The sequence below is a fragment of the Nycticebus coucang genome, chromosome 2 (assembly GCF_027406575.1).
Source record: "Nycticebus coucang isolate mNycCou1 chromosome 2, mNycCou1.pri, whole genome shotgun sequence".
Classification (NCBI taxonomy): Eukaryota; Metazoa; Chordata; class Mammalia; order Primates; family Lorisidae; genus Nycticebus; species Nycticebus coucang.
This window is the reverse complement of record NC_069781.1, coordinates 12,517,371-12,544,002: the sequence shown is the minus strand read 5'-3', so window position 1 is coordinate 12,544,002 and position 26,632 is coordinate 12,517,371. Positions and strand designations below refer to the sequence as shown.

The 26,632-nt window shown below is 40.1% G+C and overlaps 1 protein-coding gene across 5 annotated transcripts in view; it reads right to left on the bottom strand.

The window, feature by feature from the left end:
- NR6A1 (nuclear receptor subfamily 6 group A member 1) overlaps positions 1–26,632 on the bottom strand; it is a 275,618-nt gene that overhangs the window by 218,912 nt on the left and 30,074 nt on the right. For 3 of the 5 annotated variants that reach the window (XM_053562713.1, XM_053562725.1, XM_053562734.1), the window contains exons 2-3: positions 17,492–17,533; positions 4,764–4,808 (exon numbers count right to left, since the gene is read on the bottom strand). In XM_053562713.1, the coding sequence (XP_053418688.1) occupies positions 4,764–4,808; positions 17,492–17,533 (87 nt within the window). The remainder of the gene's footprint in view (positions 1–4,763; positions 4,809–17,491; positions 17,534–26,632) is intronic. The other 2 variants (XM_053562745.1, XM_053562754.1) reach the window with 1 other exon arrangement.

The following is a 26,632-nucleotide window of genomic DNA, read 5'->3' as shown; positions in this document are numbered from 1 at the left end:
GGTCCTGACTCAACAGACATATAGACCAATGGAATAAAACAAAGAGCACCAAAATAAAAACCTCACACATACTCATATGGTCAAATAATTTTTTTTTTTTTTAGAGACAGAGTCTCACTTTGTCACCCTTGGTAGAGTGCTGTGGCATCGCAGCTCACAGCAACCCCCAACTCCTGGGCTTAGGCTATTCTCTTGTCTCAGCCTGCCAAGTAACTTAGACTACAGGTGCCCGCCACAATGCCTGGCTATTTTTTTTGTTGTTTGCAGTTTGGCCGGGGCCAGGTTTGAAGCTGCCACCTCGGTATATGGAGGCTGGCAACCTGCCCACTGAGCCACAGGCACCGCCTGGTCAAATGATTTTTAACAAGTTTGCCAAAACTATTCAATGAGGAAAGAACAGTCTTGATATATGGTGCTAGAAAAATAATATCCAAATGCAAAAGAATAATGTTGGCCTTTACCTTACACCATATATAAAAAAGACCAAAATGTAAGACCTAAAACTATAAAACTTTTAGGAAAAACATAGGGGAGATAGGCACAGGGGCTCACACCTATAATCCTAAAGCTTAGAGAGGCTGAGGTGGGAGGATCCCTTAAGCTCAGGAGTTTGAGACCAGCCTAAGCATGAGTGAGACCCTGTATCTACAACAAATAGAAAACTTAGCCAGTCATGGAGGCATGCACCTGTAGTCCCAGCTACTTGGGAGGCTAAGGCAGGAAGATCACCCCAGCCCAGGAGTGAGCTATGATGATGTCACTGCATTCTAACCCAAGTGACAGAGCAACACCCTGTGTAAAGAAAGAAGAGACAGGAAAAAAGAAAAGGAAAGGAAAGGAAAGATAAAACACAGGATGGTTTCATGATACTGGATTTGACCATGGTTTCTTGGGTATGACAGCAAAAGCACAGGCAACAAAGGAAAAAAAATAGACACCATTAAGATGTAAGACTTCTGGGGCGGCGCCTGTGGCTCAGTCGGTAAGGCGCCGGCCCCATATACTGAGGGTGGCGGGTTCAAACCCGGCCCCGGCCAAACTGCAACCAAAAAATAGCCGGGCGTTGTGGCGGGCGCCTATAGTCCCAGCTACTTGGGAGGCTGAGGCAAGAGAATCGCTTAAGCCCGGGAGTTGGAGGTTGCTGTGAGCTGTGTGAGGCCATGGCACTCTACCGAGGGCCATAAAGTGAGACTCTGTCTCTATAAAAAAAAAAAAGACGTAAGACTTCTGTACAAAAGACATAACCAACAGAGTAAAAAGACAACCTATAAAATGGAAGAAAGTATTTGCAAATCATATATCAGATAAGGGATTAATATAGAGAATATAGAAAAAACTCCTAAAACAAAAACTCACAAAGAATCCAGCTTAAAAAAAAAAATGGACAAAAAATTTGAATAGCCATTTCTCCAAAGAAGATATACAAACAGCCAGTAAGCATGTGAAAAGATTCTCAACAGCACTAATCATTAGGAAAATGAAAATCAAAATCACAATGAAAAATTATCTCATAACTCGGATGGCTACTATTAAAAAAAGACAGAATATAATAAGTGTTGGTGAGGATGTAGAGAAACTAGAACACTAGTTCACTGTTGGTGGGAATGTAAAATGGTACAGGAGCTATGGAAAACAGTACAGTAATTCTTCAAATATTCAACAGAATTAGCATATGGTCCAGTAATTCCACTTCTGAAGCTGAAAATACAGACTTGTATACTCATGTTCATAGCAGCATTGTTCACAATAGTCAAAAGGAACAGAAGCAAAATAGATGGACAAAATGTGGGGTATACATGCAGTGGAATATTATTCAGCCTTAAAGAAAGAAGGAATTCTAACATGTGATACAACATGGATAAACTTTAAGGACATTATGACCAATTAAATAAGTTAGTCACAAAAAGACAAAACTGTATGGTTCCTAGACGGAAAGCATAACAGTGACTCCCAGGGACTGAGGGAAATGGGTAGTTATTGTTAACCAGAATAGACTTTCAGTTTTGCAAGATGGGTACTATGGATGGATGTTGGCAATGTTGCACAACCAATGTGAATGTACTGAATGCCACTGAATTATACACTTAAGATGGTAACTACTGTGTGTATTTTACCACAATTTTAAAAATAGGAGGAAAAAAAAAACCCTACAGCAGCTAATAACATCATACATACTTGATAGTGAAAATGAACTCCTTTCCCCTAAGAAAGGCAAGGATATCATTCTCACCATTTCTATCTACCCTTGTAGTCAAAATCTTAGCCAGTGCAATAAGGTAAGAAAAATAAACAAGGCATAAACATCATAAAGGAAGAAGTAAACTGTTTTTATTCACAGATGTACATGTAAAAAGTCGCAGGAATTTATTTTTAAAAGTTACTAGGACTAGTAAACAAACTTGACAATGTTGCAAGATACAAACTCGATATACAAAAATCAATTGCATCTCTATATATTAGCAACAAACAATTTGGAAAATAAATCTGTAAAAGAATGCTGTTTGCTATAACATTAAAAACACAAAATACTCAGGAATAAGTTTAAAGATAGACATGTAAGATCTCAACACTAAACTTGTAAAAACATTAATGAGAAAAGAAGAAGATGACCTAAATAAGCAAAAAGACACATTGAATTCAATGATTAGAAGACTCAATAGTATTAATATGACAACTTTTCCCAAACTGATAGTCAATTTAATTCAATCAAAATTTTACAAGGTCTTGGGTTGGCACCTATAGCTCAGTGTGCTCAATATGCAGGCCACATACACTGGGGCTGGCGGGTTCAAACCTGGCCCGGGCCTGCTAAACAACAATGACAACTACAACAACAAAACAGCCGAGCGTTGTGGTGGGCTCTGATAGTCCAGCTACTTGGGAGGCTGAGGCAAGAGAATCACTTAAACCCAGAGTCTGAGGTTGCTGTGAGCTATGATGCTATGGCACTCTACTAAGGGCGACACAGAGAGGCTGTCTCAAAAAAAAAAAAAAAAAGGGCTGCACCTGTGGCTCAGTGTGCAGGGTGCCAGCCCCATATACCGAGGGTGGTGGGTTCAAACCTGGCCCCAGCCAAACTGCAACAAAATAATGGCCAGGCACTCTGGCAGGCGCATATAGTCCCAGATACTCGGGAGGCTGAGGCAAGAGAATGGCCTAAGCCCAGGAGTCGGAGGTTGCTGTGAGCTGTGTAACACCACAACACTCTACCACAGGTGATAAAGTGAAACTTTGTCTCTACAAAAAAAAAAAAAAAAAAATTTACAGTGTTTTTTGTCAAAAAAACTTTAGAAATCGATAAACTGACTCCAAAATTTCTAACAAGAATAGCCAAACAGCCAAAACAACTCTGAAATGGAAGAATGAAGTTAGAGGACTAACACTATCTGATTTCAAGATTTATTACAAAGCTACATATCATGGTATTTGTAAAAAGATAAAGAAGATTACTGGAGGAGAATACAGACTCCACCGACAAACTCTCACAAATTATTTTTCAACAAAAAAATCAAAACATTCAATGAGAGGCTGAAAGCAATGGCTCACACCTGTAATCCTACCACTCTGGGAGGCCGGGGCGAGAAGATCCTTTGCGTGTGGGAGTTGGAGACCAGTGTGAGCAAGAGCAAGACCCCATCTCCACTAAAAATAGAAAAAATTACCCAGGCATGGTGGCTCACGCCTATAATCCTAGCACTTGGGAGGCTGAAGCAGGTGAATTGTCAGAGCTCAGGAGTTCGAGACCAGCCTGAGTCAGAGCAAGAACCTGTCTCTAAAAAATAGCTGAGCATTGTGGCAGGTGCCTGTAGTCCCAGCTACATGGGAGGCTGAGGCAAGAGGATCACTTGAACCCAAGAGCTTGAGATTGCTGTGAGCTAATAACCACAACACTCTACTGAGGGTGACCAAGTCTCAAAAAAAAAAAATAGCCAGATATGGTGGCATGTGCCTATAGTTCCATCTACTCCAGAGGCTGAGAAAAAAGGATTGCTTGAGCCCAAGAGTCGGAGGTTACAGTTAGCTATGATGACGCCACTGCACTCTAGCCTGGTCGACAGAGCAAAACTCTGTCTCCAGAAAAAAAAAGGACTGACAATACCAGATGTTTGCAAAGTTGTGGAACTGGAATCCATACTATTGGAACTATAAAATACATGAACATTTTGGAAACCTGTTTGGCAATTTCATAAAAAAAATTAACATACATCTACCATATGACTCAACTATTACTAGATATATGTCTCCGAGAAATAAAAACATATCCACAAAAACCCTGTACAAGAAATTTTGTAATTGTTTCATTCATTATAGCCAAAACAAAAGCCCAGTTATCAAGAGGTAAATAACTGTGATACAGTCAATGAAATACTACTCAATAATAAAAAGGAATGAACTACTGCCACCCTCAACAATATGGATGAGTCTCAAATGTTATGCTGAAAAAAGCACAAAAGAGCACATGGTGTATGATTCTGTGCATATGACATCTCAGAACTGGTAAAACTAACTTCCCACAAATCAACAGCTATTGCTTCTTAGGGGAGAGTAGTGGGATGGACTGGAGAAAAAGCAAAAGGGAATTTTCTTAAGGGATAAAAATGTTCTGAGTCATGGTGGAACGTGGATTACAGGGATACACGCACTTGTAAAACTACTTTAAGTTGATGCTCTAGATCTGTATATTTCATTGCACATACCTCAATTTTAAAAAGATAAAAAGGACAGGTCTTTGGAATCACACAGGGTTTAGCTCTGCCACTTACCGGCTGTGTGACCTTGGCCAAGTGTTAAACTGTCAGTTTCCTCATCTGTAAAATGGGGAGAACAAGAGTTGAGAATAAGCTCGTGAGCTGCCAAGAGTAAATGAGATCAATGTTTTAAAGTCATTAGCATATAGAAAATGCTCATTAAATGTTAACAAAAAGAAGTCAGAAACCTTTTGTCTTTTCTTTCAGCAAAGGAGAAAATGCAGGAATGACTATAGCAGCTAAATACTGGGCAATTCACATATATTATCTCACTTATTTTTTTAAACAACCTCTAACAAGGATTGGATATAGAAATGGAGCTTCACAAACTGCCTATGGTTACTCAGCAGGAAGTGGCAAAGCCAGGATGCAAACTTTTACTCACATTTTTTCTACTCTACTATGCAGCATGTATTCCATTAGGGCCCCTTTCAGCAACTGTCCATGCAACCACTAAGACAGCCCAATTCACACGAGAAGCTACAGAAGGTTGCCTTCATTCTGAATTGTGCTGGCTCAAGTGTCCTGACACTGAAAAGGAGGCCAATTCTGATGGCTTGACTAGTGAAAGAAAGTAAGGCTACAAGCAGAAGCCTGAAAATACCCACTCTAGACTTTACTCTGTTCTTGGATTTCAAGATGCTTCCTGCTACTTGAGGACACTCATTCCCACTTCCTTAGAACAACTCCAAGACAAGAGAACTCCAGACGTAAAATCTGTGCTATAAATAGGAAGCTAGAGCCTAAATGGCTCAATTTGACAGAATAGCCTTAGAAACTTCACAACTGAAATAAGAACCAGAGAATTTTTAAATGTATGTTTTTTTCTTAATAATGCAAGATCCTTGTTAAAGAAAAATTAAAATGCAGAGATAATGAAAGTTACCATGTAATCCCATTTTCCCAAAGATATCCCTGGTTAACAGTTCAGTGTGTCATCTCCCAACTAAAGATCTGCATCTACCGGGCGGCACCTGTGGTCAAGTGGGTAGGGCGCCGGCCCCATATGCTGGAGGTGGCAGGTTCAAACCCAGCCCTGGCCAAAAAAAAAAAAAAGAAAAAGATCTGCATCTACCTTTCTCCTTAACAAGTCTGTAATGTTCCACTGCATGGATAACCACAATTAATTTAACTAATTTGCTATTATACTTTTGAGTTTTTTCCAACTTTGTTACTATTAAAAATGCTAAAAGAAAGCTCAGCGCCTGTAGCTCAACTGGCTAAGACGCCAGCCACATACACCGGAGCTGGCAGGTTCAAATCCAGCTCGGGCCTGCCAAACAACAATCACAACTACAACCAAAAACTAGCCAGGCGCTGTGGCGGGCGCCTGTAGTCCCAGCTACTTGGGAGGCTGAGGCAAGAGAATCGCTTAAACCCAGGAGTTGGAGGTTGCTGCTTTGAGCTGTGATGCCATGGCACTCTAACCAGGGTGACAGCTTGAGGCTGTCTCAAAAACAAAAAAAAATGCTAAAGAAGTATCTGTGAATATACGTTTTGCATAACTGTCAAAATGTTATGCAAAATGTATAACATTATTTTAAATTTTTTCTTGTCATCGCCAACGTCATCGTTTGGGTGGAGACAGGGTCTTGCTCTGCTGCCCAGGCTAGAGTACAGTGGTGTCATCATAACTCACTGCAACCTCAAACTCCTGGGCTCAAGTGATCCTCCTGCCTCCAGCCTACTAAGTAGCTGGGACTAAAAGTACCATCATGCTCAGCTAATTTTTCTTGCTTTTTTGCAGACACAGGGGTCTCATTCTTGCTCCAGCTAGTCTCAAACTCCTGGCCTCCAGTAGTCTTCCTGCCTTGGTCTCCCAAAGTACTAGGATTGTTGTAAGCCCCCATATCCAGCTTACTTTTAAATTGCTCAATCTCTAAAAATAAACCTGCAATATTATCAGTCTTGACAGATATTATTAGATTACATTTTTAGGAGTTCAACCCTGAAAATTATAATCCTTTAATGTAGGATTTACAAAGCCAACAGCCTAAGAAGACTAGCAGAAAACACGAGGGAAGGAGCCACATGGCTGTGAGACAAACTGGAGAGTGTGTGTTCATTTAAAGAGGGGAGCCACTACTCTGTTCCAGCTAAGAGATACCACATAGAAATCAAAGCTCAGTGTTAGATCTTCCAATTCATCAAAAAAGCCAGAAATTCAAATTTTATGACTCTTGCATTGACAACTAACAGGCTTTTATTTAAACATCCTGCAAATCAAACAAAATAGATCTATAGGCCAGACTACTCTTACCACATAGAATTTTGTGTTAACAGATAAAAAAGATAACACCATATTTTTACTTTGAATCTAACTATTCTGTAGTTTTGCTTTTCTATGCTTACCAACAAAGCATGTTCAATTTTGGTTCACGGTGACTGTTAGTTCCCCTCAAAGAAAGAAGCTTATCTTTACTTTCAGAATCTTATCCACAACAAATATTGAACCAAACCAAACAAAAAACTTCATCTAACAAGTGGTTTGGTTGACCAAAGCATGCCTAGAAAAGGCTTCATTTGGGACTGAGCTGCTATATTCTCAGTATAGTAAGTTATTTAGAGTAGATGCTAATTTGTAAAACCATGCATAACTTTGAAGAGTATAGTTTTAATCCAGGATATCACTCCATTACTAATACCTAATTTACCTAACACAGCAAATTTTCCCTTTGGTGAGACATTTTAAAAAAGAGAGAAAGCAAGAGAATTCCATGCAATCCCTTGTAATCATGTATTGAAGTGACCGTTTTCAGTATTTTTCATAAAATAAAACAAGGATTTATACAAATCTTTCTCTAATCTCAAAATGTCACTGCAACACTGCTCCCATGAGAAGAACAACTGCAGCAACCTATCTAGCCTCAGAGTTTCTTCTCATTCCTTCTTAGTCATCCATTACGAATCTCCAGACTTAGATGTTCAAGCATTCCCTTCACCCACCAAAGATAGTAGGCAGATATCCATGATTATCCAGAAGGCAACAACATCCTTTGAATGCAACTATCTTTTCATCAATTGTAAACAAGTGCTAAACTCTTGGCTCCATAGGGAGTCTCTACACCAAGTCAGTATAAACTCTGAAATAGGGGCAGAGGTCAAGGGGATGAGCCACCCCCACCCTGTTCAAAAGAATCCTTATCAGAAGGGAACTCCTCAGGAAAGGGCCACATTCAGGAGACTTGATCTGTCAGTGATGCACCAGATTCAGTTGATGGTTTGGAAGCAGGCTCTTGGAACAAGTTATGAATGTGAAATACTTAAATCACTAAAAGAACGTTCTGCAATAAAGGGGATACAAAAAAGAAAAACAGGGAGATTTGTGCATTTATCTTAATTTGCTTCAGGGAAGAACCCATCTGATAAATAGTGCAATAATCCTGAACCTGAGCCACAAAAGAAATCTCTAGGGACCTATTTCCACAGTGAATTATCCCAGTTTGTGCCTTCCAAAATTATCCTAATACAAGCAAAAAATGGCCAAATGACACTTTGAAAAGTCATTTATTGGCCAGGCACAATGGCTTATGCCTATAATCTGGGAGGCTAAGGCAAGAGGATCCTTTAAGCTCAGGAGTTCGAGACCAGCCTGAATAAGAGGGAGACCCTGTCTCTACTAAAAATATAAAAAATTTTCTTATTGTGGTGGGCACCTGTAGTCTTAGCTACTCTGGAGGCTGAGGCAGAAAGGTCCAAGAGTTTGAGGTTGCACTCTAGCCTGAGCAACAGAGTGAGACTCTCTTAAGAAAAAAAAAGTCTTTATTTTTTTTATACACAAAAAGCTTCACTATATATGTTATAAATCATTATGCTGCTTTAAAGTATGCCATTAGCATAGAGGATTAATTACAATAAATGCTCTGAAGTCCCACATACTTCTCACTTTGGGGTGAGCCATTTAACCTCTTCAGGTCTCATAGTTCTCATCTATAAGACAGGATAACATCATTTTGAAAGGTTTCATGAATGCTTAATGGAAAAAAAGGCATGTGAAGCACTCTTGGGGTTAAGCAATCCTTTTGCTTCAGCCTCCCGAGTGGCTGGGACTACAAGCGCTAACCACCACAATGCTGGGCTATTTTTTAGAGACGGGTCTCGCTCTTGCTCAGGCTGGTCTCAAACTCCTGAGCTCAAGCAATCCACTTGCCTTGGTCTCCCAGAGTTCTAGAATTACAGGCATGAGCCACTGCACCTGGCCCCAGAAACTGCTTTTTGAGACCAAAAATTACAATATATAGTTTAACAACTAAGAATGGACCATTAGGACATGGGACAGAATACTAGAAATTTGGATGAAACGTGTAGGGGTAGTCTAGATGAGAAGTATATTTTTCTTTTGTAACTGGAATAATCGACAAAAAGTTTCTTTGGGATCCCAAGATACATGACAATTGAATGCAAAGCTAGAACAAGTTAGTGGTGTTGGGCTGCCATTTTTTCTGTTCATCCATCACCTGTGGATTCCTGCTTGATGGGCACCTACCAGTATGACAACAGAGGCCAAAGATTAACTTTCGAGTCTCTTTTAAAATAATTATATAGGCTAGGTGAAGTGGTTCACACTTGTAATCCTAACATTTGGAGAGGTCAAGGCTTGTAGTCAGGAGTTCAAGACCAGCCAGAGCAAGAACAAGACCACTATCATACAAAACATAGAAAAATAGCCAAATGCAGCAATGTACTATAATCCTAGCTACTCAGGAGGCTGAGACAGACAGATCAGCTGAGTCTAGAAGTTGGAGGTTGTAATGTACTATGATGACACCACTACACTCCAGCCAGGGTGACAAACCAAGACCCTGCCTATAAAAATAAATAAATAGCTGGGCACGATGGTTCATGCCTATAATCCTAGCACTCTGGGAAGCTGAGGCAGGTAGATTGCCTGAGCTCACAGGTTTAAGACCAGCCTGAGCAAGAGCGAGATCTCATCTCTAAACATAGCCAGGCGTTGTGGCAGGTGCCTATAGTCCCAGCTACTCAGGAGGCTGAGGCAAGAGAATCTCTTGAGCCCAAGAGTTTGAGGTTGCTATGAACTATGACACCAGAGCATTCTACCAGGGGTGACAAAGTGAGACTCTGTCTAAACAAACAAATAAAGGAACAAACAAACAAAATACTCATTTGTAGGTCCCTGATCTGATTAGTAGAACATACTTTATTTTTCAAAGTCTGAGTCAGGTTCGGTGTCCGTATCACAGTGGTTAGGGCTCCAGCCACATACACAGAGCGTGGCGGGTTCCAACCCAGCCCAGGCCAGATAAACAACAGCAATGAAAAAATAGCCGGGCATTGTGGCAGGTGCCTGTAGTCCCAGCTACTCAGGAGGCTGAGGCAAGAGAATCGCTTGAGCCCAAGAGTTTGAGGTTGCTGTGAGCTATGACACCACAGCACTCTACCAAGGGCAACATAGTGAGAATGTCCCCCCAAAAAAGTCTAAGTCAACAAGAATCTCAAACATACAGTATTTTAAAATGGTAATGGTTAGATTTTACATGTATTATTTTTTCACACAGCATACTTTCTGTAAGACCTTTTTACTGAACCAAAAACAAAATTCATAATCCTGAGTATTTGTCTTAAATAAACAGAAGGTTAACTTCTTCAGTCTCTGAAGAGGGTAAATAAATGGTTTGGCAGATGGATTTTTGGGAGGTTACCTGCTGCTGATGGTTGGAAGAAGGAGGCCAAAACACCCTAACAGTCAACTAGATGGTAAAGAAGTCTTGACCAGAATGGTTAGTAGTATATAAGTTCTGCTCCTATGACTGAACTGTTTACTTGGAGCAGTAATTTATACCTGCTAACATATGGAATGATTTATCTTTGTGTCATTAAGAAACACAGGTTTGGGCGGCGCCTGTGGCTCAGTGGGTAAGGCGCCGGCCCCATATACCGAGGGTGGCGGGTTCAAACCCGGCCCCGGCCAAACTGCAACCAAAAATAGCCGGGCGTTGTGGCGGGCGCCTGTAGTCCCAGCTATTCGGGAGGCTGAGGCAAGAGAATCGCCTAAGCCCAGGAGTTGGAGGTTGCTGTGAGCTGTGTGACACCACGGCACTCTAGCAAGGGCGATAAAGTGAGACTCTTATCTCTTGGAAAAAAAAAAAAAAAAGAAAGAAAGAAACACACGCTTAGTTTAACTGGATAAAATTTCCTTTAGTCAGACACTGAGAACTTCAACATTCTACATACTCTCAAACACCACACACTTAATAGCATCTGCCATTTTCCAAGCACTGTTCTATGTGCTATGTTCTAAACATTTTACATACAGGGTGTCCATAAAGTTCGTATGCAAATGACACCCTGTATATTATTTCGCTAAATCTTAATCCTTATATTCTTGTAAAACAGAAAAATTTTTATTGTTCCCATTTTACAGGTGAGAAAATTAAGGCACAGAGAGATTAAATAATTTAACCAAGATTACAGAGCTAATAAACAGTGCAGAGAAGTTGAACCCAAGCAATCTTGAGCCAGAGTCCAAGCTCTTAATTCAGAAGAGTTTTGGCATACATTAAAAAAAAGCAAAAGTGGTCATCTGAAATGCAGATTAAAAATTTATAAACAAATGTATTTAATGTGGCACTACTTATAATGTAGAAAAACGGAATATGATCTAAATATACAACAAAGGAAGAATGGTTAAATAAGTCATGGTAAAGCTATTTACTTTCTTTTTTAATTTTTTTTTTTTTTTTTTTTTTGTAGAGACAGAGTCTCACTTTATAGCCCTCGATAGAGTGCCGTGGCCTCATACAGCTCACAGCAAACTCCAACTCCTGGGCCTAAGCGATTCTCTTGCCTCAGCCTCCCGAGTAGCTGGGACTACAGGCGCCCGCCACAACGCCCGGCTATTTTTTGGTTGCAGTTTGGCCGGGGCCGGGTTTGAACCAGTAACCCTTGGTATATGGGGCCGGCGCCCTACCGACTGAGCCACAAGCGCCACCCAAGCTATTTACTTTCATTGAAATGTTATCCTGCCATTAAAAATATTTACGAGGCTGGGCGCAATGGCTCACACCTGTAATCCTAGCACTCTAGGAGGGTGAGGCGGGTGGATTGTCCTGAGCTCACAAGTTCAAGACCAGCCTGAGTAGGAGCGAGACCCCATCTCTAAAAATAGCTGGGCATTGTGGCAGATGCCTGTAGTCCCAGCTACTTGGGAGGCTGAAGCAAGAGAATTGCTTTAGCCCAAGGGTTTGAGGTTGCTGTGAGCTATGACACCACAGCAGTCTACTGAGGGTGACAAAGTAAGACTCTGTCTCAGAAAAAAAAAAAAATTTTTTTTCTTTTTGTTTTTTTTCCCCCAGAAAAAATCATGACTTGGGACAATGTTCCCAATGTAATAATGAGTGGGGAAAAAACAGGGTACAGGGGCAGCACCTATGGCTCAAAGGGGTAGGGGCGCTGGCCCCATATGCTGGAGGTGGTGGGTTCAAATCCAGCCCCGGCCAAAAAAAAAAAAAACAGGGTACAAAATTACATATATAGTATGATTCCTAGATTCCTAATCATGTAAAAGATGAGCTTGGACACAAATTGAAAGGACATATTTTCAAATGAGAGACAATGGCTATTTCTAGATAATGGGATTACATATTTTTTTCTTTTGGTGTTTTCTGCAATGAACATACATTATTCTACTACCAGCTTAAACTGAAGTAATTGTTTTCTTTTAATAAAGCTTGTACCCAGATCCTTAAGCAGTTAGTTAAAAAACTACTAAAAAGTTTGGAACATTTCTATTTAACTTCAAGTACCTACTCTGCTTGGGAATAACCTTTGACAATATACCAATAAGAATGTTCATCTTTAATTTTGAAAACTGAATTAAAATAAGTATTTTCCATTTTGGTCAATGTTTACTCTTGACTAAAATTATTACAAGAGGAGAAATGGACTTCATTATACATAGACAAAAAATTCAGGACTAGCTTTGCTAAAATAGATAATAAGAGACAAAAGTCTGAGGAGAAGAACAGCTGTTGCTAATCCAACTATTTACCCTTTGACCCTCTATCTGGCCAGTAACTGAACAGTAGCAATTGTCTCTCTGTATTATGTGCTGTTTACAATCACTGAGAGGCATGAAAGGAATTAATAATTTAGCCTAGAAAGCTGACAGCCTTTATTGGTAAGCCCTTGTCTGTGGGACAGAAATCAGAGCAAGGAGCTAAGTCACAGGTCCCTTTACTGTTCCTATTTTATAGCCTAATTGGCCCCAAACATAAATCAATTATTTATCCTGTTTTAAGCAACAATGACTTCTATTCCCTAACTTCCCTTGTATCAAGTTGGTCCTTGTTCTCTTGAGTTTTACAACTACACGGTAAACATGATGGCTGAGGAAAAAACTTGGGGAGCTGGGCAGACTGGGCTTATTTGGAAATAGAAGCACAGAAAGGTTATGCTGTTTTGAACTTCTGTTGACCTTTGACTGCCCTTGTCCCTAGCTTATGCTAATGGGAATGGTACAGGGACACTTCTTGTAGAAATGAACTTAGCCTGAACCTGTGCCATAACATTGGACTCCAGGAAGCCCAGGAATCATAGGAAGGCAGCTAGAGTGTGAACAGCTGCCCACATTTAAGCATGGCAGCCGATGTGCTATATCACAGAAAAGGTAAAGAAGACTATTTGAATTGGACAAAGTCAGTCTTTCCTCTAATAGTCCAACTCATCTCACCATTTGTTCCAAACCTGTCTATAACCACTGCCAAGGACAACCAGAATTTAGCAACAAAGTATTTCCTATTCTAAAATAATCAAGTGTGACCAGGTTTTCCTACCAGAAATGTGAGTGAGGGGGACTTTGGAGACTCCAAATTCCAAAGATACAACACAAAGAAAACCCTGTTATTTTCAATCTCATGTACAAAGTCATGAGGTATTAACATAGAAGATGTTATTCCTTCCCAGACTCTGAACAATATGTCGTACCAAAAACCAAAATCATAACAATACACAGCTCATCTCCGTCGTGAAGTTTCCTTTCACTTGGTAGGGCGGAGCATGCACACTTGAAACTCACTCTTGGTACTGACTGAGATGATAAAATTTTTGCCTATTTATAATAATCATATCCTTACATATTTCTTCAAAGAGAAAGATTAATATACTACTAACTTCACAAAAATACAGGAATTACTACCTATATACACTAATTAAAACTTTTAAAGGGAGATGTTTTTTAGATGACTCCCAATTCTATACTAACATATAAATATATATCTCAATTATCTGTCCATTCTCATGGAATGGAGAGATCTGTAAATGGAGAGATCTGTAGCTAGCTAAGGATTCTATGCAGAAATGTTAAATGAGCTAGCTTGGCCCAGAAAGAAGAATTGAACAATAATCGTTATAAGACTATGAAGGACCTTTCTCAGAAAAAGAGCATTAGCCAGGCGGCGCCTGTGGCTCAGTCGGTAGGGCGCCAGTCCCATATACCGTGGGTGGCGGGTTCAAACCCAGCCCCAGCCAAACTGCAACCAAAAAATAGCTGGGCGTCGTGGCGGGCGCCTGTAGTCCCAGCTACTCGGGAGGCTGAGGCAAGAGAATCGCTTAAGCCCAGGAGTTGGAGGTTGCTGTGAGCTGTGTGATGCCATGGCACTCTACCGAGGGCCATAAAGTGAGACTCTGTCTCTACAAAAAAAAAGAAAAAGAGCATTAGCCTTTTTATTTATTTATTTATTTATTTATTTTTGAGACAGAGTCTCAAGCTGTCACCCAGGGTAAAGTGCTATGGCATCACAGCTCACGGCAACCTCACACTCTTGGGCTTAAGCAATTCTCTTGCTTCATCCTCCCAAGTAGCTGGGACTACAGGCACCCGCCACAACACCTGGGTACTTTTTGTTATAGTTCTCATTGTTGTTTGGCAGGCCCAGGCTAGATTTGAACCCCCCAGCTCCGGTGTATGTGGCTGGTGCTATACAGCACCAGGCTCAGTACCACTGGTCTATAGGCACTGAGCCAGCATTAGCCATTTTCAACTGTTAACTACGTAGAGAAAAGGAGAATAAACTTGAGTACTATTGTGCTAAAATAGAAGTCTTATAAAATGTCATTTCAAATGTTTTCTAATACACTGTTAATGCAGGAGAACAGGAGCTACGCTTATTTGTGTATCCTTGGAGCCAAAAACTGGGCCTACAGCAAAGAAAACAATCAAGGCTTAAAGACACCAAGTTTTCAATTATTCGGCATGTTTTATGAGTAGTTGAAAACTTTCAGGGCATCTCAATGTCCTTCTTAGTCTTCAAAAATGCTTCCAAGAAAGAAGCATGACTCAAGGAAATAACTAAATCTGCCTTTTCTTCCTCCTAAGCAAAGGCTATTGACAGGAGAATGACAGTGATAAAATAATGTTAATCTTAAAACAACATGCATTTGACAAGCAAGGATCTACTTCCACACAGATTTTTCCCTTTTTTGACACAGTTGCACTTTCTTGCCCTCAGTGGAATGCCATAGCATCACAGCTCACAGCAATCTCAAACTCTTGGGCTCAAGTGATTCTCCTGCCTCAGCCTTCCAGAGTAGCTGGGACTACAGGCTGGCTATTTTTAGAGACCGGGTCTTGCTTTGGCTCAGGCTGGTCTTTTCTTTCTTTGTTTTTTTTTTTTTTTTTGCAGTTTTTGGCTGGGGCCGGGTTTGAACCTTCCACCTCTGGTATATGGGGCCAGTGCCCTACTCCTTGAGCCACGGGCACTGTCCTATCAGGCTAGACTTGAACTTGTAAACTCAGGCCATCCACCCACCTTGGCCTCCCAGAGTGCTTGGACTACAGGTGTGAGCATTGTGCTCGGCCTTTACGCAGATTTTTTTCAATAAAAGTTACACCAGCATGCCTGCCTCACCTTCCATCTCCTCTACCTCTTCTGCCTCTGCCACCCCTGAGAAAGAAAGACGAACTCCCCCTTTCTCCTCAGCCACTCAATGTTAAGGATAAAGACCTTTACAATGATCTGCTTCCACTTAATGAATAGTAAACATATTTTCTCTTCCTTATGACTTTTTTTTTTTTTGAGACAGAGTCTCACTATGTCACCTTCGGTAGAGTGCGGTGGCGTCATAGCTCACAACAACCTCCAACTCTTAGGCTCAAAAGATCCTCTTGCCTCAGTTTTTCAATTTTTAGTAGAGATGGGGGTCTCACTTTTGCTCAGGCTGGTCTCGACTCATGAACTCAAGCAATTCACCCACTGTGGCCTCCCAGAGTGATAGGATTACAGGCATGAGCCACTGCGCCCGGCCCCTCATGACATTCTTTTTTTTTTTTTTTTTGACATTCTTAATAATATCTTTTCTCTAGCCTACTAGAGAATACTATTGGAAGACTACAGTATATAATCCACATGAAAGACAAAATATGTGTTAGCCAGTTGTTCATGGGAAGGCTTCAGGTCAATAGTAGGCTATTGGTTAAGCTTTGAGGGAGGGAGTCAAAATTTATACGTGGATTTTTGACTGTGACGACTTATAAGGTTATCATCCCTATCCCTAACATAGCTACTGGTATACTGGGACTATACTACTTGATGCAAAACTGATTCTGAACTTTACAGCTTCCAAAAAGACAAATCTATTTCCCTGGTGTTTGATAAGTATTATGGCACTTACTTTGTTTCACAATTAATATTTTTTGAACAAGCATGGATATTTATACTATTAAGGTACGTGAAGAAAATACGTGAGAAAGTTCACATCCTCAAAGCTGATATTAGCCTGGATGATAGAAAGAAGTTTATTACTTATCTCAACAGCAAAAACAGTGACAAATAGCCTGTTCTATGACCTAAAAAAATATTAGACCCAGAAAAATAGCTCTAAACCATCTCAGGGAGTTTCAATCTAAATTATCGCTCTGGGTCGGCACCCGTAGCACAGTGGTTATGGACTGAAGGTTGCGGGTTCGAACCCGGCGCCTGTAGTCCCAACTACTTGGGAGGCTGAGGCAAGAGAATCGCTTAAGCCCCAGAGTCTGAGGTTGCTGTGAGCTGTGACACCACAGCACTCTACCGAAGGCGACATAGTGAGACTCTGTCTCAAAAAATAAATAAATATAAATAAATAAATAATCACTTGACTTTTTGGCAGTTTAGCAAAATAAGATCTGCATATATACTAGATACTCCCATGCCCTATTTCTAATTATAATTATTACCATTACCCAAAATGATGCATGCCACATTTTGGGAACACTGGAAACTCAAATGATTATCTATGATCAAGACTTAACAGAGTCCTAAAAAGCATCCTTTAAGTAGACCTTGAAATGTTCATTCTCATAATGTTTTATAAATTAAACTGTGGTATAAACATTATCAATTATAATTTCTAAACCAAGAATAAATCATCTTTCTTTGAAAGAAATTAGGTCAAAACTAAATACTTTAGAAAAGTAGCTGTGGACATATGGTTGTGCATAAATGAAAGTAAAATTTTTGTTGGTGGTGGCTTCATGGAAGAACAGAGACCAAGGAGATCAGTTATTAAATAGAAATTTTCAGCAAACTAATTTTTTATTAAATGGATGGATCCTGGCCATTGAATAATATTAGAAGAAAAGGAGTATAATTAGAAAAAAAGAATGCCCTTTCCATAATTATAAAATGAAATAAAATCAGAGTTAATAAAATATGGCTTGCAAACGACATCTTAAGTTATACATTTAAAGTGTTCACACACATCTTTTTCTTATCAATGAACATAAAATAACATTTAGAACTTACTAGTGCCTGGGTCAAGCTCTGCCAATTCATCCTGACAGAAACCTAAAGAGAAAACAATAGGAAAAAAAGATTATGATTCATGAATTACTTTGAGCTGACTACAAATATGAAAAAGCAACTATATAGAGGAAAAAATCCAGATTCAAAAGTCAATTTGTCTTTGAATCCTAATATTTAACTACTGTATATCCCTCTGAGCCTCCATTGCATCACCTTAATATAAAAACGAAGATGATAATAGCATTTACCACAGGGCTGTAATGAGGACAAAATGAGATACCAATATTAAGTGCTTAGCACAGTCCTTGGCAAACAGTAGGAGCTCAAAATACAATAGTACAAGTAATTAGGAGTAAACACACCAAAATCAACTGGGATAAAAACTCATAGGGAAATTACAATTCATTTAATGTTTGTCATGTTCTACTTCACATTATCAATTTTCTTCCAAAAGAAGGCAAAATGAAACACAAACTTACAACAAATATCAATGTAATTTTACTTAAAATTTTCACAGATGCTGAGGAATTTTACCTGCAAATGAAAGCAATTCTTCCATTAATAAGTATGCTATTCAGGTTAGAATAAATACCTCTCAAAGCACATTTCATACCCAAAAAGTTGAGCTACATTTGTCTGATTGCTATATAATGATCACACTGGAGCAATAAATCAAGCACAATGAACAGCAAACACAGTAGATTCTCTACATATAGCTGATGGGAGTTCTTTTTCCTCAGAATGTCTGCCTTCTTTCTCCCGTTTGCTCTCTCTCTTTTTTTTTTTTTTTTGGAGACAGAGTCTCCCTTTGTCACCCTGGGTAGAATGCCATGGTGTCACAGCTCACAACAACCTCAAACCTTTGGGCTCAAGTGATCCTCTTACCTCAGCCTCCTGAGTAGTTGGGACTACAGGCACCCACTACAACGCCGGACTAGTTTTTTCTATTTTTAAAAGTAGAGATGGGATCTCGCTCTTGCCCAAACTGGTCTCAAACTCCTGAGCTCAGGCAATTCACCCTCCTCAACCTCCCAGACTGCTAGGATACAGGGGTGAGCCACCACACCTGGCCTCTTCTTTGCTTTCTATTATTCATCCTCAGTTTGCTTTCAATGCATCCTTTTTCTAATTAATTTTAATTAAAATCATAACTGTATATATTTATGGGATACAATGTGATGACAGCAGGGACCTGGCCTATCTTATTTATAGCTGCAACCCATTACCTCTCACAAACCTAACACACAGTAGCTGTTCAATAATCAATTGTAGTATCTCAATAGTCAAAAATAATGAATTAGCTGGGTGCAGTGGCACGTGCCTATAGTCCCAGCTACTCTGGAGGCTGAAGAGGAAGGATAACTGCTTGAGTCCGGGAGTTTAAGGCTGCAGTAGGCTATGATGATGCCACCATACTCTACACATCCCTTTGAAAGAAGAAGGGCATGGGGGGGAAAGGAGAGAGATACAGAGCAAAACTAGGACTAAGGGAACATGACTTCTGTCATCAGAGCTGGGCAACCAAAAACCAAACCAGCAAATGGCAGTCATGTGGGAGAAATGGGATTCAAGTAATAGGCAGACTGCTTAAACACCACAACTTTTACAGTTGCAATCCTGGACTGTTCTGATGACACCATTCACCAAAACACACCATTCTTTCCTGCCTTTCTATGCTTCCTTCTCCTCTACGTAGCAAAAAAATGTTCATTCTTCAAGATCCAATAACACCATCACTATAACATATGGAAAACAGAAGACGCCCCACTAGCATTTACCAAATGATAAAGGAATAATTTAAATATGTGCCTCTTCCACTAGATAGTGAATCGTTTGCAGGTAGGCACTGTGCTTCACCCATCTGTGGAGCTGCTTCTATACCCAAAACAGTTGCCAATAAATTATGGAAGTGCTCAAATACAGGACGAATAGAAAACACAACCCTGCCTCTAGATCATAAAGGGGAAGAAAGTCATAAAATCTGGCCAAGCACCATGGCTCACAGCTATAATCCTAGCCTTCTGGGAGGCCAAGACCGGTGGATGGCCTGAGTTCAGCAGTTCAAGACTAGTAGCAAAAAGCAAGACCCTGTCTTTACTAAAAGCAGAAAAACTAGCCAGGCAGTGTGGCAGACACCTATAGTCCCAGCTACTCAAAAGGCTGAGGCAAGACTGCAGGGGTCCTCAAACTTTTTAAACAGAGGGCCAGTTCACTGTCCCTCAGATCGTTGGAGGGCTGGACTATAGTTTAAAAAAAAAAACTATGAACAAATTCCTATGCACACTGCATATCTTATTTTTGAAGTAAAAAACAAAGCAGGAACAAATACAATCACACCACCACACGTGGCCCGCGGGCTGTAGTTTGAGGACCCCTGGGCAAGAGGATCACTTAAACCCAAGAGTTTATGAGGTTGGGGAGAGCTAGGAAACCTTGGCACTTTATCCAGGGCACACAGTGAGTGTCTAAAAAAAAAAAATATATATATATATATATATATATATATGTATATATCATAAAATCTAAGTCTAGCCTGAATGGTGTGTGGAAGATCTTGAATAAGGAGAATGAATAATGCAAGACTTGAAATCATCCCTCCTTCTAAATTTGTTATCCCACATGTGTTAGGTTCTGTTGCACCTTTAAAGAAAGTGAAATATGGAACTTTTTAGCTAATATTATTGTCTAATTTATAACTATATCAACTATTATCAGAATAATTGTTCCATCCACCTGCAAACACAGTCACTTATCTCACACCATAATCCCAGCACTCTGAGACAGAGGAGGGTAGATCGCTTGAGCTCACAAGTTTGAGATCAGCCTGAGTAAGAGACAGACCTCCTCTCTAAAAAATATCTGGGTGTTGTGGCAGGTACTTGAAGTCCCAACTATTCGGGAGGCTGAGGCAAGGGGAGCACTTGAGCCCAAGAGTTTGAGACTGCTATAAGCTCTGATGCCACAGCACTCTACTGGGACCAAGAAAGTGAGACTCTGTCTCAAAAAAAAAAAAAAAAGTAGAGCTCAACATTGTGAATGTACTTAAGGCCACTAAATTGTATATTTAAATGGTTAAAATGATAAATTTTATGTTATATATATATTTTATTGTAATAAAAAAGATTAAAGTCCAGTGGAAAAAGGGTAAAATATTTTTGAAAAAATTAGCTATATACGAACAGATAAGGCATGATACAACTGGGAAGTAGTGCAAAGAAGTAACTATAAACTTTGATATCAGAATAGGTTTAAGTCTGGCACCATTACTAACTAATTGTGTTAACTTAGGAAATGACTTCACCTTGACGGGCCAATTTCCTCATCTGTAGATTGTTATGAGGATTCGATGATATGAAGCACTTAGGTCAGTGAAAGTGCTTGATAGCTATGATCAATATTAGTGAGAGTGGAAAAAGCAGCAATCATGGGGCCAGAAGCATGCGAAGAAACAGGCATTCACTAGGCAAACAGCGATATCTGAGAAACATTCAGAGGAAGGAGATATAAAAGGAATGAATAGAGAGGGAAAACAGAATGTTAAGTGGTAATTTGATTTGACTGTGATTAGGGGTGTCCATCCTGTGGCCCTTAGGCTGCATGTGGATTATTTGAGACCTATTTTGCTTATCTGTAGTCTCAGATACAGCAAAAATTATGTACAGACCTTTTCTTTGCTCATCAGTTTTCATAATATGTGTGTACATAATACATGGTCCAAGACAAATCTACTTCCAATGTGAGGCAGAAAAGAAAAATGGTTTGACACCCCTGCCAGTGTAGTCCCAGGAAGGGCATATCAAAAAGACCTTTAATGAATACCGGAGGAGTTTTGGACTTTTATCTTGGGCTACAGTCACTGAAAATATACATATACACCTAGGCAGTTTGTCAATATAAGCCCAACTCTGAAGACTTCAATACAAAGGCTCTGACATTTCTACCAGAATGAATAGCTACAATGTATAGTGGGGGGGGGGATTCAACCAGTAAACTAAAAGCACAAGGAGTTTCAAAAACATAAAAGAGCTTTGTTGGTATAACCAACATGTATACGGTAAACCATCCACAGCCCTTAAATTCTAAGAACTCTTCCCATTTAGGGTGGCCCTCCCCCAACTCCATCTTCTTCTAGGTTCTTTTTGATACAATAAATGGCCTGGGTAGAGGCTGAGAAGGAACACATTTTGGGAGAGTGGCTTTTGTTTTGGGGGGTAACAAACGTCAGCTAGCCAGACCACAGCCTGTCTTACAGCCAGGTCTGCAGCCTGCAAGCCAACTCCAGACCCAAGAAAATACAGGAACACTTTTCTTGGATTGGCTGAGCATTAAATTCCCATCTGGCTCTTATTTTTCTATCCAGGGAGTAGGGTGCCACTTGGGGCATTAGCTTCTGTTTCTCATAGGAAACCTGATAAACCATACTTCAAGAATAACAGAAAATGCTTTTCAATACAGGGACATAGGACCACAAATCCACACAGCAATAGCCAGCTGTCAGAGAAATATTTTCCATTCCCCATCTACAAATGTCAAGGACATATTTTTGAAAATGCAACAAAAACAATGCCCTTTTCCTAATGTCATTTTCTTAACATGAACTCTTAGGGGTAAAGAAAAAAATTTTTTAAGCACACAAGGGGTAGAGGGAGACAAGGATTATCAATTATATAAACTATTATAACCACATATTTGCTCAGCTTAAATGCAGTTTGCAAGAAATGTCTGTATTTCTATGGAAACATTAATAACTTCCATTCAATTGGCCTACATCACCTTTCATATAATATTTCAAGCTTCTAGCTTTATAATTACAACCTTGAAACCAGACTGAGGAAAAAAGCCAGCACAAGATTACGACAATTTTAAAACATTAAAAAAATAAAAATAGTACACGGCTTCAATGCTGTAGCTACAGAATTAGGTGAAGATAGTTTAGGGAAACAATTCCATCTGATGAGTCAGAGGTCATTAGTGTTTCTATGGAAATATAATACAGGCATTTCTCAGAAAACTACATGTACTGATGAGCCTTTGACATTTTTCATTTACAATTTCTGGTTCTCTAGAAAAACAAAAGGAATTGTTGATAATCCTTCAGCTTCTAGGTTAAATAAATTTCAGAATGCATACATATAAGAAAATGTATAGTCAGTTGCCATTTATTAATCTTTATTATATGCCAGCTTGATGCTGGCATATCAGCTTGATGCTCTACATAAATTCTTACTGAAAAGTCGCTACTACATAGTATTATCTCCATCTTATAAAGAGATTATTGTACCCTATTACAGGGAAAGGGCCACAAACAAGAGGAATTCTATTCACAGCATCTTTACTAATAAAATCCTACCTTTGCCTGGTACACACTTTGCAAAAGCCAAATAGGTAGGAATTTGGCATAATTTTGGAAAGCAAACCCTGACACTCCCACAAAAGCAAAGCCTCAGAGTCCAAGAAAAAATACCCCACACCTTGAGCCCATTGACAAGCTACCTCTTGAATAATCCAAGATACCATGTTAGCAGCAGTTACTAGCTTCTTTTGAAAAATTACAAATTGCTCCCAGCAGGGGTAGAAGAGTGTGAAGGCAATTTTTTTTGCGTGCTGTCATTTCAAAGACGAACTGAAGAAAACTCTTACAGCCATGAAGTTTGTTTGAACATGGTCAGAGAGCTTTCAAATCCTTTCAGAAAGTGTCCCATTCTCAACAGATGATGTGACAGAACAGATGCCAGCTCTGTTTAGGAAATCCCTTAGTAAAGAGCAGATGCAACCAAAGAAATGCCCCGCATGTGGCAGAATGTACCATTTCCTTATTCTCTTTGAAAATGTCCACATAAAAATGAAACACAGATGCATAAGGGCCTTGAAAACATTTGTCACTTTGGGTCAAACCTAGAAATCTAGCCTAGGGGTCAGAATTTTTAAAGAATAGGCCTGTATCCCTTTTGGCTCCCTAAGCACCATCAAGGCGGTCGTCAAGAACAAGAGCCTTACGGAAGGCGGCAAAAAGGGAGCCAAGAAGAAAGTGGTTGATCCATTTTCTAAGAATGATTGGTATGATGTGAAGGCACCTGCTATGTTCAATATAAGAAATATTGGGAAAACGCTAGTCATCAGGACTTAAGGAACCAAAATTGCATCTGATAGTCTCAAAGGTCGTGTGTTGGAAGTGAGTCTTGCTGATCTGCAGAATGATGAAGTTGCATTTAGAAAATTCAAGCTGACGGCGGCGCCTGTGGCTCAGTCAGTAAGGCGCCGGCCCCATATACCGAGGGTGGCAGGTTCAAACCCGGCCCCGGCCAAACTGCAACCAAAAAATAGCCGGGCGTTGTGGCGGGCGCCTGTAGTCCCAGCTACTTGGGAGGCTGAGGCAAGAGAATCGCTTAGGCCCAGGAGTTGGAGGTTGCTGTGAGCTGTGTGAGGCCATGGCACTCTACCGAGGGCCATAAAGTGAGACTCTGTCTCTACAAAAAAAAAAAAAAAAAGAAAAAAAAGAAAATTCAAGCTGATTACGGAAGATGTTCAGGGCAAAAACTGCCTGACTAACTTCCATGGCATGGATCTTACCTGTAACAAAATGTGTTCTATGGCTAAAAAATGGCAGACTATGATTGAAGCTCATGTTGATATCAAGACTACCGATGGTTATTTGCTTCGTCTGTTCTGTGTTGGTTTTACTAAAAAACACAACAATCAGATACAGAAGACCTCTTACGCCCAGCACCAACAGGTTCGCGAAATCCGCAAGAAAATGATGGAAATCATGACTAGAGAGCTGCAGACCAATGACTTGAAAGAAGTTGTCAATAAATTGATTCCAGATAGCATTGGAAAAGACATAGAAAAAGCTTGCCAATCTATTTATCCTCTCCATGATATCTTTGTTAGAAAAGTAAAAATGCTGAAGAAACCCAAGTTTGAATTGAGAAAACTCATGGAGCTTCATGGTGAAGGTAGTAGCTCTGGAAAAGCTACTGGGGTCGAGACAGGTGCTAAAGTTGAATGAGCTGATGGATATGAACCACCAGTCCAAGAATCTGTCTAAAATTCAGGCTTTTAATAATGACAAATAAAGAATCCTATTTGTGAAAAAATATAAAAAAATAAAATAAAATAAAAAATAGGCCTGTAATCCCAGCACTCTGGGAGGCCGAGGCAAGTGGATAGCTTGAGCTCATGAGTTCAAGACCAGCCTGACCCAGAGCGAAACCCCATCTATAAAAAATAGCCAAGTGTTGTGTCGGGTCCCTGTAGTCCCAGCTACTTGGGAGGCTGAGGCAAGAGGATGGCTTGAGCCCAAGAAATGGAGGTTTCTGTGAGCTATGACACCATGGTACTCTACTGAGGGCAAGAAAGTGAGACTCTGTCTCAAAAAAAAAAAAAAAATGAAATAAGGAAGGAGAGAAAAGAAAGAAAGAGAGAGAAAAAAGACAAGACAAGACAAGACTGATTTTAAAAAATAGTAAGCCACCTAAAAATTCAACCACAAGGCAATGATTAAATTATGATATATCTATTCAATGTTCAATTGTGTGAACATTATATTTATCAAGAGTTTATTATGGTTGGCTCAGCACCCGCAGCACAGTGGTTACAGTGCCAGCCATATACACCAACGCTGGCGAGTTCAAACCCGGCCTGGGCCAGCTAAACAACAATGACAACTAAAACAAAAACTAGCCAGGCATTGTGGCGGGTGCCTGTAGTCCCAGCTACTTGGGAGGCTGAGGCAAGAGAATAACTTAAGCCCAAGAGTTTGAGGTTGCTGCGAGCTATGATGCCATGGTACTCTACCAAGGGCAACATAGTGAGACTCTGTCTCAAAAAAAAAAAAAAAGTTTAGGGCGGCGCCTGTGGCTCAGTCGGTAAGGCGCCGGCCCCATATACCGAGGGTGGCAGGTTCAAACCCGGCCCCAGCCAAACTGCAACCAAAAAATAGCCGGGCGTTGTGGCGGGCGCCTGTAGTCCCAGCTACTCGGGAGGCTGAGGCAAGGGAATTGCTTAAGCCCAGGAGTTGGAGGTTGCTGTGAGCTGTGTGAGGCCACGGCACTCTACCGAGGGCCATAAAGTGAGACTCTGTCTCTACAAAAAAATAAAAAATAAAAAAAATAAAAAAAAAGTTTATTATGGGGAAATACCACATTTAAAATCATAAAACTGGACTCTGAGAATGAACTGAGATATATACACATGAAAAAACACACTTTGGCCTATTTTCTCCTAGTGATTATCTCTAAGTGAAGGCCTTATGGCTTTTTTCCCCACCATTCTACTTTTTTTTTTTTTTTTGAGACAGTCTCACTTTGTTGCCCTCGGTAGAGTGCTATGGCATCACAGCTCACAGCAACCTCAAACTCTTGGGCTCAAGTGATTCTCTTGCCTCAGCCTCCTGAGTAGCTGGGACTACAGGCACGCACCATAGCGCCTGGCTATTTTTAAAGGTACAGTCTCGCTCCAGCTCAGGCTGGTCTCAAACCTGTGAGCTCAGGCAATCCACCTGCCTCGGCCTCTCAGAGAGCTAGGATTACAGTCATGAGCCACCATGCCAGGCTCCAAAAACAATTTTTAGAAACTATTCAAACCTGGTAATTTAAGACAGAAGAGAAACAACCAATATATGTTTATAGCACTGCATAAACAAAAGATAATCAATAAGTTGAGGTGGAAAAACTGCTTTTTTCTTAGATGATAAATTTTCCTATATTTTAAAATTAAATTCAACAAATATTCACTCAGCATTTTCAAAGTATAGTGTGCTGTGCCAGATTACATAAGGGAAACAGATGAATAAAGCTGATTACCCCCCACTTTCTTACAATCAAATAGAGAAAATAGAAAACTGACTAGATACAAGGAATTATGTATTAAGTAAATGCCATACTGGAGATATGAGCAGCAGTAGACAAACAGCACTTATTTCTTCCTAAGGGAAACTAGAAAAAATCTGATGGCAAAGTGGCACTTAATTCAGGTGAGTGAGAGAGAGGAAAGGAAGAATGTAAATATAGACTATCAATAATACTCAAAAATCCATACATATCTTTTGGATGTCCTTATCCACTATCGGCAAATGTTTTCCCCAGAGGTGATCACATCCTAACAGATGATTATATAGGCCCTGTCTGACATGTTCTTTCC